At 38.2% G+C, this 15,427-nt stretch overlaps 1 protein-coding gene and 1 non-coding gene across 4 annotated transcripts in view; both read left to right on the top strand.

The window, feature by feature from the left end:
- Nucleotides 1–767: 767 nt before the first annotated feature.
- The window catches only part of Baz1a (bromodomain adjacent to zinc finger domain 1A), a 118,119-nt gene continuing 103,459 nt past the window's right edge, over nucleotides 768–15,427 (top strand). Inside the window, exons 1-3 of one of the 3 annotated variants that reach the window (XM_046461402.2) lie at nucleotides 768–986; nucleotides 1,459–1,629; nucleotides 13,534–13,812. In XM_046461402.2, the coding sequence (XP_046317358.1) occupies nucleotides 1,517–1,629; nucleotides 13,534–13,812 (392 nt within the window). In that variant the 5' untranslated portion in view covers nucleotides 768–986; nucleotides 1,459–1,516. Of the gene's footprint in view, nucleotides 987–1,458; nucleotides 1,630–13,533; nucleotides 13,813–15,427 lie in introns of those variants that run through there. The other 2 variants (XM_058584462.1, XM_046461401.2) reach the window with 2 other exon arrangements.
- On the top strand, nucleotides 13,356–13,430 carry Trnav-cac (transfer RNA valine (anticodon CAC)). Its single transcript has one exon. It is a non-coding gene; the product is annotated as a tRNA-Val (tRNA).

Raw genomic sequence — 15,427 nt, 5'->3', positions numbered from 1 at the left:
GCTAGTAAAAATTCTTGAGTTCTACTTTAGAAAATTATTTTTAATTCAAAAGCCCTGTATACTATGTACATTAAAATTGGTTTCATAAGTGAAAAGTACTGATATGGGAATGTTGCTTTAGGGAAAATTTTAGCAGCAAATCCATAATCTTTAAAATTCTAGTTGAATTAGGCATTAATCTTTGCAAATATTTACAGTTGTGTAAATTTTACTTTTCAAAGGGTGTGTTATTTAATTGTAAATATCTCGGGGTCTCATAGGCACCATGACATTTTCTAACTTATTTCCCCGCCTGTGCTAATTAAATCTTTAACTGAACTGCCCTAAGTATTAAAAAGAACTGATGTCGAGAAAGTATGTTTTGTTCAAATCGCATATTTACACGTACAAGATATTTTTATATGAATTCTAATTTTGAAGACAAACACCAAAACATTTTTATTTCTTAAACATTTCTCTTCGTAATCGTAAATGGAATCCCAATTACATGTAGCCAAGGGTTGTGAGAAACTTGAAGATGAAGGCTTTACTGTCAGCCATGTGTCCATGAAACGCCGGCGCTTTCCCTAGATCTTTTGGCTGATAATCTCAAACATGGAGGATGCTTCTGATTCTTCACAAGGGGTTGCTTCATTAATTAATAATGTAGCTCTCCCAGACTCTCCGCCGTCTCTTCCTGTATCAGTGACAGGCTGTAAAAGTCATCGAGTAGCCAATAAAAAGGTAGAAGCTAGAAGTGAAAAGCTCCTCCCAACAGCTCTTCCTCCTTCGGAGCCGAAAGTAGATCAGAAACTTCCCAGGAGCTCCGCGAGGAGGGGAAGTGGCGGTGGGACGCGATCCCCCGGCGCGGAGCAGGGCAGTGGCAGCGTGAGAAGCCGCGGCCACTAGTGCGGCAAGGCCGGCAAGAAGGGACCCCCCGGGAGGGTCGGGACCTCTCTGCCTTTTCAGTTGAGAAGGTGGAGAAGTGGCAGTCGGAGTGCTCGCAGGTGAGGGGCTCCTTGCAGTCGCTCCGAAGCCGGACGGCGCCGGCAGGAAAGTGTAGGCGAGCGGGGGAACAAAGCGGAGCGGCGCCAGGGTCCGCCCGCGGCGAGCGCCCTCGCGGCGTGGGGCTGGCCGGCTGCGCGCCGAGCACGTTGTGAGCCCGGCGGCGGCAGCGGCAGCGGCGGCGGCGGGCGGGGAGCCGGCGCAGGGGGAGGGGGGCGCCCCGGGGCGCCTGGCCCCATTGTGAGCCGCCCGCGGGGCGAGCCGAGGTGGGGCGCACTTGGAGGGCTGAGGCGGTGGCGGCTGCTGTACTCGCTCAACACCCGGGTGGAGGCAGGAGAGAACTAGGCTCCTGTAACAGCCAAGGCGCGTCAGTCACACAAAAGGCAGTCGAGCTCTCCCCGGCGCGCGGACCGGCCCACGCCGCCGCTAGCACTCCCCACCTTACCGGCTTTCCTTTCCCTCCAATTTTGATAGGGAAGAGGGGCCGACACGGGCGGCCGAGGGTCGGGGCAAACCCGCGGGCGGACAGGAGATGCCGCTGCTACACCGAAAGCCGTTTGTGAGACAGAAGCCACCAGTGGACCTGCGGCCGGACGAGGAAGTTTTCTACTGTAAAGTCACCAACGAGATCTTCCGCCACTATGAGTAAGGGCCGGGCCGAGCGCGCGGGGCGGGGGGGTGCGAGGGGTTGTAGGGATCCCTCCCCAGCGCCCTTTTGTTTCTCTTCTTTTTATCGCCCTGGGCTCCTTGGCTGGGCGACTTGAAAGTGACGGGTGGCTGGGAGCCCGCTTTTCTCCGCCCTCCCCTGGCCCAACCCGGAGACTGCGTGGGGCACCGGCCGCGCCACGCGTGGGGAAAGCGGGTCGGGTCGCAGCGGAGGAGTCTAGAGCCCTCGGCTGATTTGGGGGACTGCTTCTGGCCGCTGCAGTCCGCCGGGCGGCGGAAACTCCCCGCTTTGCCCCTCCCCACCGCGGCTACACGCGCACTCGGAGGCCAGTTCCGGGATCCCCGCCTGGTGGCTGAGGGGATCCCCGCTCGGGTCAGCGGCGCGGGGCCGCAGTCCTTTGCCCAGAGAGGGAATCCCTGACCCTGAGGGTTGGAAACGGCTGGGCAGGGCTTGATTTCCTCTGTCGGGAGCAGGTTCTGACCTTGGGGCTCTCTGGGGTAGGGTTTAGAGGGAGTGGAGTTGACACTCTCTAGAAGGGAAGGAGGGGTGTTCCCAGCGGACTAGGGGCCGTGGGGCCCGGGACACGAGAGCCTCCGCCGACGGCCTTCGGTCCCTCGCGGCTAGGCCTCGGAGTGTGCGACACGAGCAGTGCGCTCTGTCACCGCCTCTTGGTGACTAACTCGCGTCCCCAGGGAACTCGGCGTCTTCGCCCCCAGGAGACCGGTGAGGAAGAAGTCCGGGCGGGCTGGGGAAAGAGGAAGGGAGAAGACAGCCGGGCCCAGTACAGCCCCTGGTTTTCACTTTCGCGTTGCCAGGACTGTGGCGGTGGGAGTTGGGGGAGGGCGTTAAGGCAAGTTCAATTCCAGCCTCTGCCAGTCGCCTCTTTATCCCTCGGTGCAAGTGGGCCGCCTGACATGTGCCATTCGCTATTGTTTTGATAAGAACCCGAAGCTGCTGCTGGTGTAGTTTTAACACCCAAATTTTCAGTCTGTCGCCTGGTTTTTTCCTAGAGATACCTTTGTCCAGTGACTTGAAGCAGTAGTGTATGTTTTAGCGATTGGTGTTTAAACAGGATCTCCAAGTAAAAACTGAATTGATCAGTCCGTGATCCTGATCTTCCTTTTATTCTTATGCTTTATTTCTCCACTCAGAAGGAATCTCTTTGTGGTTTAGAAATCGTGTGTTACAGCAAGCAAATAAATTGCGTATGGAAGGCACCTTTCCCGGAGATGAGTGGGATGCTTGATCCAGAAGGGTCTGCACCTGTCTGAGGAGTAGTGGGGTTAGAAAAGTCAGTTTCTTTGAACGTTTATTTGAAATAAGCCTTTTTTTCCTTCAACTCGAGGGAAAGGGTTATGCATAAACATGTTTTATCTAGAGAAGTAGATAGTACTTTTCATCAGACAATACTTTTATGTAGGAGTGCACATCTCACTCTACTCCTGTACAGACTTGTTTTGTTACTCAAATAGAGTTCACTCTTGTAACTACTTAAGTGAATTTGGATTAGGTAATTTGACAAAGATGATGTCTTTTTTTCTTTTAAATTTAAGCTAAAATTCTTAGTAACAATTCTAAAGTTTTGAAAAAATGTATTTAAGATTGCCAATTAGATAGGCTTAAAGTTCAAACTATTTTCTCTTTTGATATAAGCAATGTCTTTTTAGAGGCTAAGATAAATATGGCTTTTATCCTTCGAATTAAAACACTCTTCATGTACTTTTGGTTCATGAGATGATTTATTTTAACTGTGGAGAAATCTGAAATGCTGAAGTAAAGGAGATTTTTGGCATTGCAAACCTACTTATCTTTATTAACATTAAGGAACTGTGTCCTTTGAAGTGTTATGACATTAAAAATTTTTAAATAACTAGTTTTTTTTAACTTTTATTTGTTCAACCTTGCTGAAGTGTTTTGAGTTTTTGAACTTTACAAGCTGCTCATGTGAGGTGATTGATTTGGGAGCAAAGCTATTTGACTATTTACCCTGAACAGTGTTACTGGTGTTCTTAGATGTTGATCCTTATGATTTTTGAATTGGCAAAATTGGAAGAAGACTGTCATTTAGTTGTGTTAAATTTTAAGTTATTTTCTCCTTAAATGATTATAAAGAAATCTTTTTAAAAAATGCATTCAGGGTGGATGATATGTGATAGTCTGCAGTATTAGGTAATTTGATCTTTGTCTCAAATCTGGAGAAACTTTGAAGGAAATCTGTTTTCACTCATTCACTAAATTACTGATTAGTTTGTGTGAATTTGACAATTATCCTTTAAGTGTATTGTTTTGAATAATTTTGTATTTATCTGAAGACTGTTATGCTCACCTGTTTATTCCATTTTTTTTATTTCTTTACCTCTTGGCCTTGCTCACTTGCTAACACAATTCAGAGTAACTGCCTGTAACTTTGTTCTGTCACTATCTTATTATCTTATTATAGTTTGCTTACGTTATGTCTTTTTAAGCAGCAATGAGCACCTCTCCTTTTATCTAGTGATGTTTCCTATTACTACCCTGTGGAGCAATGTATTTGTTGTCTCACATTTTGTCGTCTTTAATAGCTTGAGTTCTTTAGGACAAGGACTATGACCAGGATAGATCCTCAGTGATCATACAGTACAAACTCCTTTACTTTGTTTGAATTATGTGCTCTTTAACTAATTGCTAACTCTTGTTTGACCTGCTTTGGTAAGCAAAGAAGACTCATTTAAAAATAGCACATTTGGGCTGGGATTGTGGCTCAGTGATAGAGCGCTCACCTAGCATGGGCGCGACCTGGGTTCGATTCTCAGCACCACATAAAAATAAAGGCATTGTGTTGTGTCCATCTACCCAAAAAAACCCCCAAAACATTCTCTTTCTCTCTCTCTCTCTCTCTTTAAAAAAAAAAAAATAGCACATTAACTGTAGGCAAATGCAAAGTTAAGTACATAATTTAGTTTTAAGTCAAAGATTTATACTATAAATTTTAGTTAGCTGATGACAATTTTGTTTTGTATTTGTTTTTGGCTGTGGATTGTTAAAAAAAAATGAGACAGTCCAAGTCTTAACACTAGAAATTCTAGATTTGGGGGTTAGGAAAATGATTTGTTGTATTACTCAATTACTTAATCTCCTAAATAAAATACTGTTTTGTTAGCTATTTGGAATTGGAATATACTTTATCTTTGAGCAAATCCAACCTTTCATACAGAATTTAGGAGTCTCTTTCACATCAACTAAGAGGCAATCCAACTTGTATTTTAACTTGGCTGTCCTGTGATAGAGATTTAACTAGCTTATAATATTTTCATTGTTTATCAGCTGTCAGTTGTTGATTCAGTTTTTCCAGTAGCCCTCTTTCACAGTTGAGGAAACTGGGGTTAGAGTAGGAGAGTAAGTTCAAGATCATAATGTCCAAAATCAGTTATCTAGCTGTTGAAAACACTGGAATATTAATTCATGTCTCTAAGGTTTTAAGATTCTGTTCTTTTTGCTATTTACTATCACATGGTACTTATTATGGAGAATTCATCTTAATATGTGTTGAAGTTTGCAGAAGTATGCACCAAGAAAATGGCATTGTGTGGAATTCAAGTTGGCCATCTAGATCTTTCTTTAGGTACCTCTCCCTACTGTCTGTTCAGACATTTGCCTTCTCTACTACCCCACTCAGTGATTAAATTCTAAGTATTAAATGAATAAACCAGAATGCTATCAATTAATAGTAAAGAAAACGACTTCCACACTTGACAAGTTCCTATGCTGATGAACAGTTAAAGGCTATTTGGTGGCATGGGTTTTCAAAGAGAGGAGGATAAACTTCATAGCTAATGTTTCCAAAGTAGGTGTTCAGCTCCTATTTAGGAATAAGTTGCCACATGGCCCTGATACTTGGGTCCATTAATCCTTTTTTCATAGATGGTATAGCATAGATTCTCAAATTTTTTTTTACTATTTGAGTTTTTTTGATGCTGATGATTGAACTCAGGACTTGGTACCTGCTAGGCAAGTACTCTACCATTGAACTCCATCTCCACTCCTTTTTATTTTATTTTGAGACTGAGTTTTTCCATGCTGCCTAAGCTGGCCTTGAATTGTTGTGATCCTTCTACCTTGATTTGCTTTCTGATTATAGGGATTACAGGCATGTGCCACCACATCTGGCCTCCTAAATGCTTTTTGAGTTTTACCTTGTATCTGTTTAGCAGACTACCATGTTTTACATCTATACATTCTTTCTTCAGACAGAATGTGTATATCAACTATTAAGTGTAACAAGTCACCCTAAAACTTAATTATTTCAGAATAATAACCCATTTTGTTTACTCACTTTCCTATGGATTGTTATTTAGTTTCTTTTGGTATTGTCTGTACTCACTTAACTACAGTTAACTAGAATCAAAGCTGAGACTGAATGGAGTAAAAGATCGTCTCAAGTTTGGGACCTCAGATGGTGTGGCTTTTCTCACCATGTAGTCTTTCATCCTCAAGCTATCTGGGTTGCTTCACATGGTAGTCTCAGAGAGTGAAGGCAGAAGTCCTCAATGTCATCATGTTGATCAAAACAAATCACAAGGCCATCACTGATTCAAGGGATGGTGAGTAGACTTTACTTCTTAGTGAGAACATTCAGTGTCATATTTCAAAGGATTCTACACACTTTTACCACAAACGGTTGTTAATATTTTATATTGAGTCATTTTGATTGGGTTTTGGGTGTTTACTGATAATCTAATTGATATTATCCACCAAAACACAATGTGGACACACCTTGTTGGTTTCCCCTGTGCTACCTACAATAATGATTCAAACTGTTTCTGCCTAAAATTTCTATTGTTCTTGTACTTGCCCTTAGAAGCTGCCAAGAAGAAATATCTTTAAATATTTAAGATAGTTATTCTTGCCTCTTCCTATTCTCTTTTCCAATGCTGAGCTTCATCTTATTAAAACATCCTTAAAGTCTTTTATGTATGTCTTGATATTGTTTCTCTGCTGTACTGGTTATGCTCCTAGAATCTCTGCTAATATGGTCCCAGAAGAGTAAGAATTAATAGTGTTTATTGAGTACAGTAAAATTATGGGAGCATATGCTTAGAATTATCTAATTTGATTTTGACACAAACTGTTCATGGAGATATACCCATTTTACCAGAACTTCGAAAAGTTATGGAACTTATCCAAAGCTGAATAATAAAAGGGATAAAGCTAGGTTTCAGACAATCTTCTTTCTCATTCGTATGTGTACTTTCTCTGTCTAGATACACATAGAAATAAATGGACTGCCCAGTGAGAGTACTATTCTTGACACTCTACTGTATTGAAGAGTCTTTGCAGATACTGAGATAATTTGTCCCTCTAGTGAGAAATGAAAGAATATCTACAACATAATGGCACAAATCATTTATGTTTTATGGAGCAAGTATAATGGGAACACAGAAAAGAGAGAGCTGATCACTGTTTGCTGGGGAGTTGGGGAAGCCTTCAAATAGGAAATGACATGTGAGTTGAGTCCTAAGGATAGAGCTTAGGAGACACAGAATGGAACAGAAAGAGATTCTTTCTAAATGTTCTAAAGAATTCTTTCTAAGTAAGGATAACTATAAAAACACATAGAAATAAGAATTTGTATTTCATCTGAAATTTGTCTTTTTCACATTCATCATTGTTATGACTTTTACATCCAGTAGCAGTATATATTTCATCTTTGTTGATTTCCACTTAAGGGTTTAGTCTCTAATATAATCCTTGTACCAGGCATGCTGGCACATGCCTATAATCCCAGCTGCTGGGAAGGCTGAGGCAAGAAGATGAGTTTAAAGCTAGTTTCAGCACCTTACCGAGACCCCAGGTAACTTCAGGAGACCCTGTCTCAAAATGAAAAACAAAAAGGCTGAGGATGTGGCTCAGTGGTTAAGTGTCCCTGGGTTAAATTCCCAGTATTAAAAAAAAAAATCATTATTGCTATTCCTCAGTTTTGTGCCATCTACAGATTTAGGAACCTGCCTTGTATGTCATCTAAGTCTGTTTAAGGCAGCACCAAGTAAAATGCAAAGTAGTGTTTCATTAAAATTATTTAAAAAATTAAATCTTATTTATTTATTTTTGTGCCGAGGATTGAACTCAGAGACACTTAACTGCTGAGCCACATTTCTAGCCCTTTTTATTTTTTATTTTGAGATAGTTAACCTGGAGTCTTGCTAAGTTGCTGAAGCTGGCTTTGAACTTGAGATCCTCCTGCCTCAGCCTCCCAAGTCAATGGGATTAGAGGTTTATGCCGCTTACCTAGCTATCTTATGCTTTTATTAGTTAAAAAATTTCCCTGACCATCTTAATATAAAAAAATAAAAATTTCAGGGTTGGGGATGTAGCTCAGTTGGTAGACTGCTTGCCTAGCATGCACAAGGCCCCAGGTTCAATCCCCAGCACCACCAAAAAAAGAAAAACAATTTTTTTCATCTAGTTGGTTGGTATTTATATAATATAAGGCATGTTTATTCTGCCATGCCCATAATCTCCTGACATGCTCTTGAAACCCTGTCAGTAAAGGAAATTGTTAGAAGAACCTGTCCTGTGTTCTAGCAGTAATTACCTTTTTAAGTTTTAGGCCATACTTTTCATCTCTTGCCTATCATACATAGGCTGTTTAAATCAGGAATTATACTGGTTTTTAGCCTATTGCTGCATTTCTCAGTTTATAGTAATTATTTTTGTCAGTAGGAGGGCCTACCTGTCCATTAGATATTTTTTCTGCTTAATTGTGCTAGATCTTTCTTAGCATATATTATATACCTGGTTAATATAGTTTTGGCCCATAAGCATAATATACTTTGTGTTTATTTAAATTATATTTAACGTCACTTAGTTCTTTATCTTTACTCTAAGTTTTCAGTTACCCAACAAATTAATAGTATGTTGCCTTTGTTTCCTCAGTTTGTTCACCAGAGAGTTGGTTGATTCATAGTATAGATATGTTCTTAGAAGAGTACTCTACCTTGAAATTCAGAAGCATTTTTTCCTTAAGAAACAATGGTGGGGCTGGGGTTGTGGCTTAGTGGTAGAGTGCTTGCCTAGCATGTGTGAGGCACTGGGTTAGATTCTCAGCACTACATATAAACAAATGAATGAATAGGGATCCATTAATAGCTAATAAAAATTTAAAAAGAAACAATGATAAAGAGGAGGGAGGCCAGATAATCAGTATTTTAGACTTTGTCTCCGGTCCCAACTCTACAAATATAGGAGAAGGCAGACAACCTAAAAGTATGGGTGTGGTCATGTTCCAGTAAAACTATGAAAGCATATGGAGGACTGGGTCTGGCCTTCAGGCCAGCAGCATGCCCACCTCTGGTAAAGAGGATTACTGAATGAATGTAGTCATAAATGGATATAATAATTGACCTTATTCCAAAATTATATCAATATAAAGCAATACTTTGTATTTTCCATTTTTTGTTCACAATAGTAAAATAGGCTTCTTGTAATGTAAAATTGAAGAGGCATTGTAACCTATCCTCTTGAGTTCAGATTTATCAACAAACTCTACATATTTGAATATATATTGATGGATGGGTGAAGTATGAGCAGAAATACAAAAATGGGGGAAAGTGTGTAAATTTAGAGATAGTGCTGTACTTTGATGAGTAGGGGAGAAATAGTCCTTGGAGCACACCCCCATCGCCACCCAAAATAGCCACCACAGCAGAGATGTAGATCTGAGGACAGATCTTTATGTATAGTGAAGCTATAATATAACTAAAACCAGAATCATGAAAGAAGCAAACAACACCAAACACATTGCAGGAGATAGTGTCAACCTTTTGGAAGTAGAAAAATATAGTCAGTCAGTCATTATTGACTACACTTTTTCTACCTCATCCACATTTAATGGTAATTTTTGGAATTTGTAACATTGCTTGTTTTGATATTATTAGACAATGTTAAATCTAAGTAGTGTATGTTGCAACTCACTTTTATACCTAGCTGTTATCCCCCTACCATGGCATCAGATACCCTGTGGTCTACTCAGTAATCCAGCCACCTAACTGTTGTGGCTAGAAGTATGCTGTCTAATACAAAAGCTATTACATGTTCATGTTGGTTATTAAACACTTGAAATGAGACCAATCCAAGAAGGGCAGTAAATATAGAATGTATGCTGGATTTTGAAGATTTACTACAAAAAAAATTTTAAATTTTGTTGATTACATATTGAGATGAAATTATCATAATTTAGTGGGTTAAAATATGTACAAGTTTAATTAGTATTTCCTTTATTTTTTCAATGTGACCATTAAAAAATTTCAAATTATATTTGTGGCAAGAACTCTATTTATATTAGCATTTGTTTACAGACAAATGTGTAAGATATGTAGATTTGAAGTTAGTTTTTTAAAATGGCACTAGGTATAGTTTAAATTGTTAGACATATGCCTCATGCTAATTATGTATTGTCTTGGAAAGTGGAACTTTACATATATATTTGTTCATATAGGAAAAAGTTTGGGACTTTTCAAGATTTCTAGGTGGGACTGCAGTGTCAGACTGTAGGAAGATTAAATAAGGCCTTTTCCAAAATTCATTCATTTTATTCTGCACCATTGAAAACTACCTATTGGGTATGTTTGTTGTTTACCTCTTAGCTAATAAGTTATTTATTCTGGACTGTATTGCTTATAGGAACCAGATTATGTCCATCTCTTCTCTTTGACTGCTTCTTCTTTTTTTAAGACCTAGGTCTTAACATCACTTCATCAAAAAATGTTCCTATTCTTTTTTGCCTTTCTCTCCACCTTTTTTTATTTCCTTCCGAATTCTGTTCAAAGTTAGCCACTTTTTACTTTGTAGTCTTAATGACATACAGTACATCCATTATTTTTTGTACTAAAATATACTTGTTCACCAGAGAGTTGGTTGATTCATAGTATAGATGTGTTCTTAGAAAAGTACTCTACCTTGAAATTCAGAAGCATTTTTTAAATACTTAAAATATACTTTACAAGAATCTTTTTCATACTGGATTAGAGCATGCATCTTTGGCATTTATGTTATTTCTTTAGATCTCATTTATATTTAAGGTATGATTAGTTTCCCTTACTTTATTTCCCTAGGTTTTATTGTTTTTCTTGTTGGTTTCATTTTTTTTGGGGGGGGGGTATCAGGAGCCCTTAACCTCTGAGCTACATCTCCAGCCCTTTTTGTATTTTATTTTGAGACAGGGTCTCACTGTGTTGCTTAGGGCCTCAGTAAGTTGCTGAAGCTGGCTTTGAACTCGTGATCCTCCTGCCTCAGTCTCCTAGCCTCTGGGATTAAAGGCATGTGCCACCTTGCCTGGCTATAAAAACCATTTTAATATTTTATTTTATTTTTTTAGTTATCAGCAGACACAACATCTTTGTTTGTATGTGGTGCTGAGGATTGAACCTGGGCCGCATGCATGCCAGGCAAGTGCGCTACCACTTGAGCCACATCCCCAGCCTATAAAAACCATTTTAATGGACTTTCCCTACATCTTATTTGGAGATCAAGAGTACCATATGGATAACTTAAACAGATAAATATTCTAGCCAGGAAATAAACTTATAGCAATTAAAATACTTTTAGAATGATGAGAGAAGGAAAGAAGGGGATTTCAGGAAGGAAAAAAAGTTTAAAAATAATGACTTAGGGATGGGTTGTGGCTCAGTGGTGGAGTGCTTACCTAGCATGTGTGAGGCACTGGGTTCAATTCTTAGCACCACATATAGATAAATAAAATAAAGTTCCATTGAAAACTAAAAAAAAATTTTTTAAAAATGACTTAATTATATTGGATACATATAATTATTGAAAAGTAGACCAATACTCTATAGAGAAGGAAAAAAATTTACCCATGACTTAACACTTGATGGCAGCATTATTAACCTTTTTACATATATCTTAACTTCTTATACTTTTTAAAAATATTTATTTATTTGTAGATGTGCCTTTAATTGTAGAATATAAATTTCTACTTTAAAATATTTATTTATTTATATATGAACACACAGTATCTTTATTTTTATGTGATACTGAGAATAAAACCCAGTGCCTCACACATGTGAGGCTAGCACTTTATCACTAAGCTACAGTCCCAGCCCCTAATTTTTTATACTTTAAAAATATTTTATTGTAAAATGATACATTATAAAAACTTACACAACTTAGAAATAACTTAGAATCATAAAAAATGTTTCCTTTCTTCATAGGGAACATCAGCTTATAGTACATATATAAGCAAACACATTTTTTTGTGGCTAAAATTAAGCAGGTAAGGTTGTGTATTCACTATAGCTATGGAACCAACCTAGGTGCCCTTCAGTAGATGAATGGATAAAGAAAATGTGATACATATACACAATGGAATATTATTCAGCCTTAAAGAAGAATGAAATGATGCCATTTTCCAGTAAATAGATGGAACTGGAGGCTATCATGCTAAATGAAATAAACCAATCACCAAAAAACAAAGGCCAATATTCTCTGATATGTGGATGCTGACTCACAATAGGTGGAGTGGTGGTGGGGGAAGTAGAGTTTCACCAGATTGGGACAAGGGGAAATGGGATAAGAAAGTGGGGGAATGGGAATGGGAAGGACAGTAGAATGAATCAGACATGTTCATATATGAATACATGACCAGTGTAACTCCATATCATATATAACGCCAAGAAAAGGAACTTATTCTCTATGTATGTGCGACATGTCAAAATACATTCTATGGTGGGGCACCATGGCGCACTCCTGTAATCCCAGTGGCCCTGGAGACTGAGACAGAGGAGAATCACAAGTTCAAAGCCAGCCTCAGCAACTTAGTGAGATCCTGTCTCTAAATAAAAAATTAAAAAGACGGGCTGGGGTTGTGGCTCAGCGGTAGAGCGCTTGCCTAGCACTTGCGAGGCACTGGGTTCGATCCTCAGCACCACATATAAGTAAATAAATAAAGGTCAATCAACAACTTAAAAATAATTTTAAAAAAAATTAAAAAGAGCTGGGGGTGTTGGGGTTGTGGCTCCAAGATAGAGCACTTGCCTGGAACATGTGAGGCACTGGATTTGATCCTCAGCATCACATAAAAATAAATAAATAAAAATAAAGGTATTATGTCTATTTACAACTTAAAAAAAAAAAAAGCTGGGATGTGGCTTAGTGGCTAGTGCCCCTGGGTTCAATCCTTGGTACCCCCCCCCCCCAAAAAAAAATACATGGATGGACAGAAAGACAGGAGGGTTCAAACTGGAAATAGAATTGTTTTTATTTATTTTTTTCTTATTAGCAATGTTAACAACTCTTATACTTTTTAGTGACTGCTTTTTCATTATGTGAAGTACGATGATTTATTTCACTTTCCTCTATTGTTAGATGCTTATACTTCTCAGTTTTTCACTATTATGTTAAAGAAAAAAATTTATGGCTGAGTACTTTTGCATTGACTAGTGTTTTGGCTGCTTTTCAAGAAACTTTAAAAGGAAAAAGAAAGGTTGAGTTTATTTTCAGTTTGACTCTAGATTTCCAAACTGCTAGAATTTGAAGTCCAATTTTTGCTGATGTGCCTTTAATTGTAGAACATAAATGTCTACTTTAAATATATTTTGTCTTGGGCTTGTCTTAATGTATAAGTTGATCAGCTACTAAACTCTTGTTTGAGTTCTGTGATTCCATGAAAAACTTTGCTCCAAAGGCATGGAAAAAACTAATAAAAGGGGCTGGGGATATAGCTCAGTCGGTAGAGTGCTTGCCTCACATGCACAAGGCGCCCTGGGTTCAATCCCCAGCATCACCAAAAAAACAAAAAGCAAACAAAAAAAACTAATAAAGGTATCAGTTTTTAATGTAAAATTTGTAAAATGATAGGTAATGGGTTTTTATTTTTGTTTTTTAATCAGTGACTTTTTTGAACGAACCATTCTGTGCAACAGCCTTGTGTGGAGTTGTGCTGTGACGGGTAGACCTGGACTGACATATCAGGAAGCACTTGAGTCAGAAAAAAAAGCAAGACAGAATCTTCAGAGTTTTCCAGAACCACTAATTATTCCAGTTTTATACTTGACCAACCTTACCCATCGTTCACGCTTACATGAAATTTGTGATGATATCTTTGCATATATCAAGGATCGATATTTTGTTGAAGAAACTGTGGAAGTCATTAGGAACAATGGTGCAAGGTAAAGTACTTTTAATTTTTCCTCTTGATAAGTATATAATCACATTGCTCAAAGGTAAAAAAACAAAAGGGTAACCTGAGGAAATCTTCCTTTGTACTGTCCTAGCTACTTTGTTAGCCACAGATAGCTTTGTTGTTATAAAGCTATATACATAAGCCACTAAAAACATGTACATGCATGTGTCTTTGTATCTAAAACATACCCGGTATACATTCTTTCCCCTTTTTATAAAATAGGTAACATGATTCTCTATAAACTTTTTCACTAACATATCTCAGGGATCAACCCATTGCTATATAAACCACCTTTCTTAATAATTTACTGTATAATAAATCCCATTTGTGGAAATTTGATTTTTTTAAGCTTAAAAAACTTTTGATAACCATATCTACCTATTCCTCATTATGTTACCTAGTACTTTAAACACAATTGTATTCTTGATGGGTTTTAGTATTGCATTTAACAAAACTAGACCTGGGTTTATATATTCCTTTTAAGTTTCTCTTCTTTAAAAAAATTTTTTTTTCATGTAGCTTTGTTGAGAGACAGTTCACATACAGCTCCCCCATGTAAAGTATACAATTTAGTGTTAGATCTTTTCTCTTTTACCCATGTCTTCAAGAATAAAGTTTATTTTTCATATAAGAAAATTGAAAGTGATATAATCTATGGCTCTAAGTTGAAAATTGTCATTATTGGGCTGGGAGTATAGTTGGGTGGTAGAGTGCATGTATGAGGCCCTGGATTCAATTCCCAACATCAAAAAAAAAAAAAAAAAGAAAGAAAGAAAGAAAAGGAAGGCTGTAATGTTAAACTTTAGCCGTTTTTGTTTTGTTTTTGTTGGTTTTTTTGTTTGTTTTTTGTGGTGCTGGGCTTTGAATTCAGAGCATCACACCTGCTAAGTAAGTGCTGTAATTCTGAGTGATATCCAGCCCAATTATATTCTTTATTGTTTTATTTGGAAAAAATCATTGTGAGTTTATGCATAACTTTAATAATGTCTTAACTAATATAACATTTAGTTGTTAAATGCTACTCTACATTAACCTTTAAAAAGCTAAGCAGTGTTTATATTAAGATCTAAAATTATTTCGGCAAATAATCCAGAAAGGTCTTTAAAATTATAGAAGCAACTATAGGGCATGGTGGCACATACCTATAATCCCAGCAACTCAGGAGGCCGAGGTAGGAGGATCCCAAGTAAGAGGACATCCTCAGTTTAGCAAGGCCCTAAGCAACTTAGTGAGAACCTGATCTCAAAATAAAAAATAAAAAGGACTAGGGATATGTAGTTCAGTGGTAAAGTGCCCCTGGTTCAAACCCCAGTACAAAATAAAATAAAATAAAATAAAAATTACGGAAGTCACGTGGTAAGAATAAAGAATTTTTTTTATATGTCTACTAACTTTTGGGAATTTTTTTTTTTGTTTTAGAAATGTTAAATAATAGAAACAAAACAAAAAGGGGAGAAACTAATATGATTCCACCAAGAAAATACCCTTTATAAGAAAGGATCACTTTGGGTGATATACTTAGAAAATAGATTTTTGTGTTTTGATCTGTATCACTGAAGGAAATAATAGAACCATGTTTGGGAACCATGAAAATTTTTTTT

Source organism: Marmota monax, unplaced genomic scaffold, assembly GCF_021218885.2.
Source record: "Marmota monax isolate L192 unplaced genomic scaffold, Marmota_monax_Labrador192_F-V1.1 WCK01_AAM20220418_F8-fsc00001, whole genome shotgun sequence".
In the NCBI taxonomy this organism is placed as follows: Eukaryota; Metazoa; Chordata; class Mammalia; order Rodentia; family Sciuridae; genus Marmota; species Marmota monax.
Note: the sequence above shows the minus strand (reverse complement) of the source record. Positions and strands in the feature narration are given on the sequence as shown.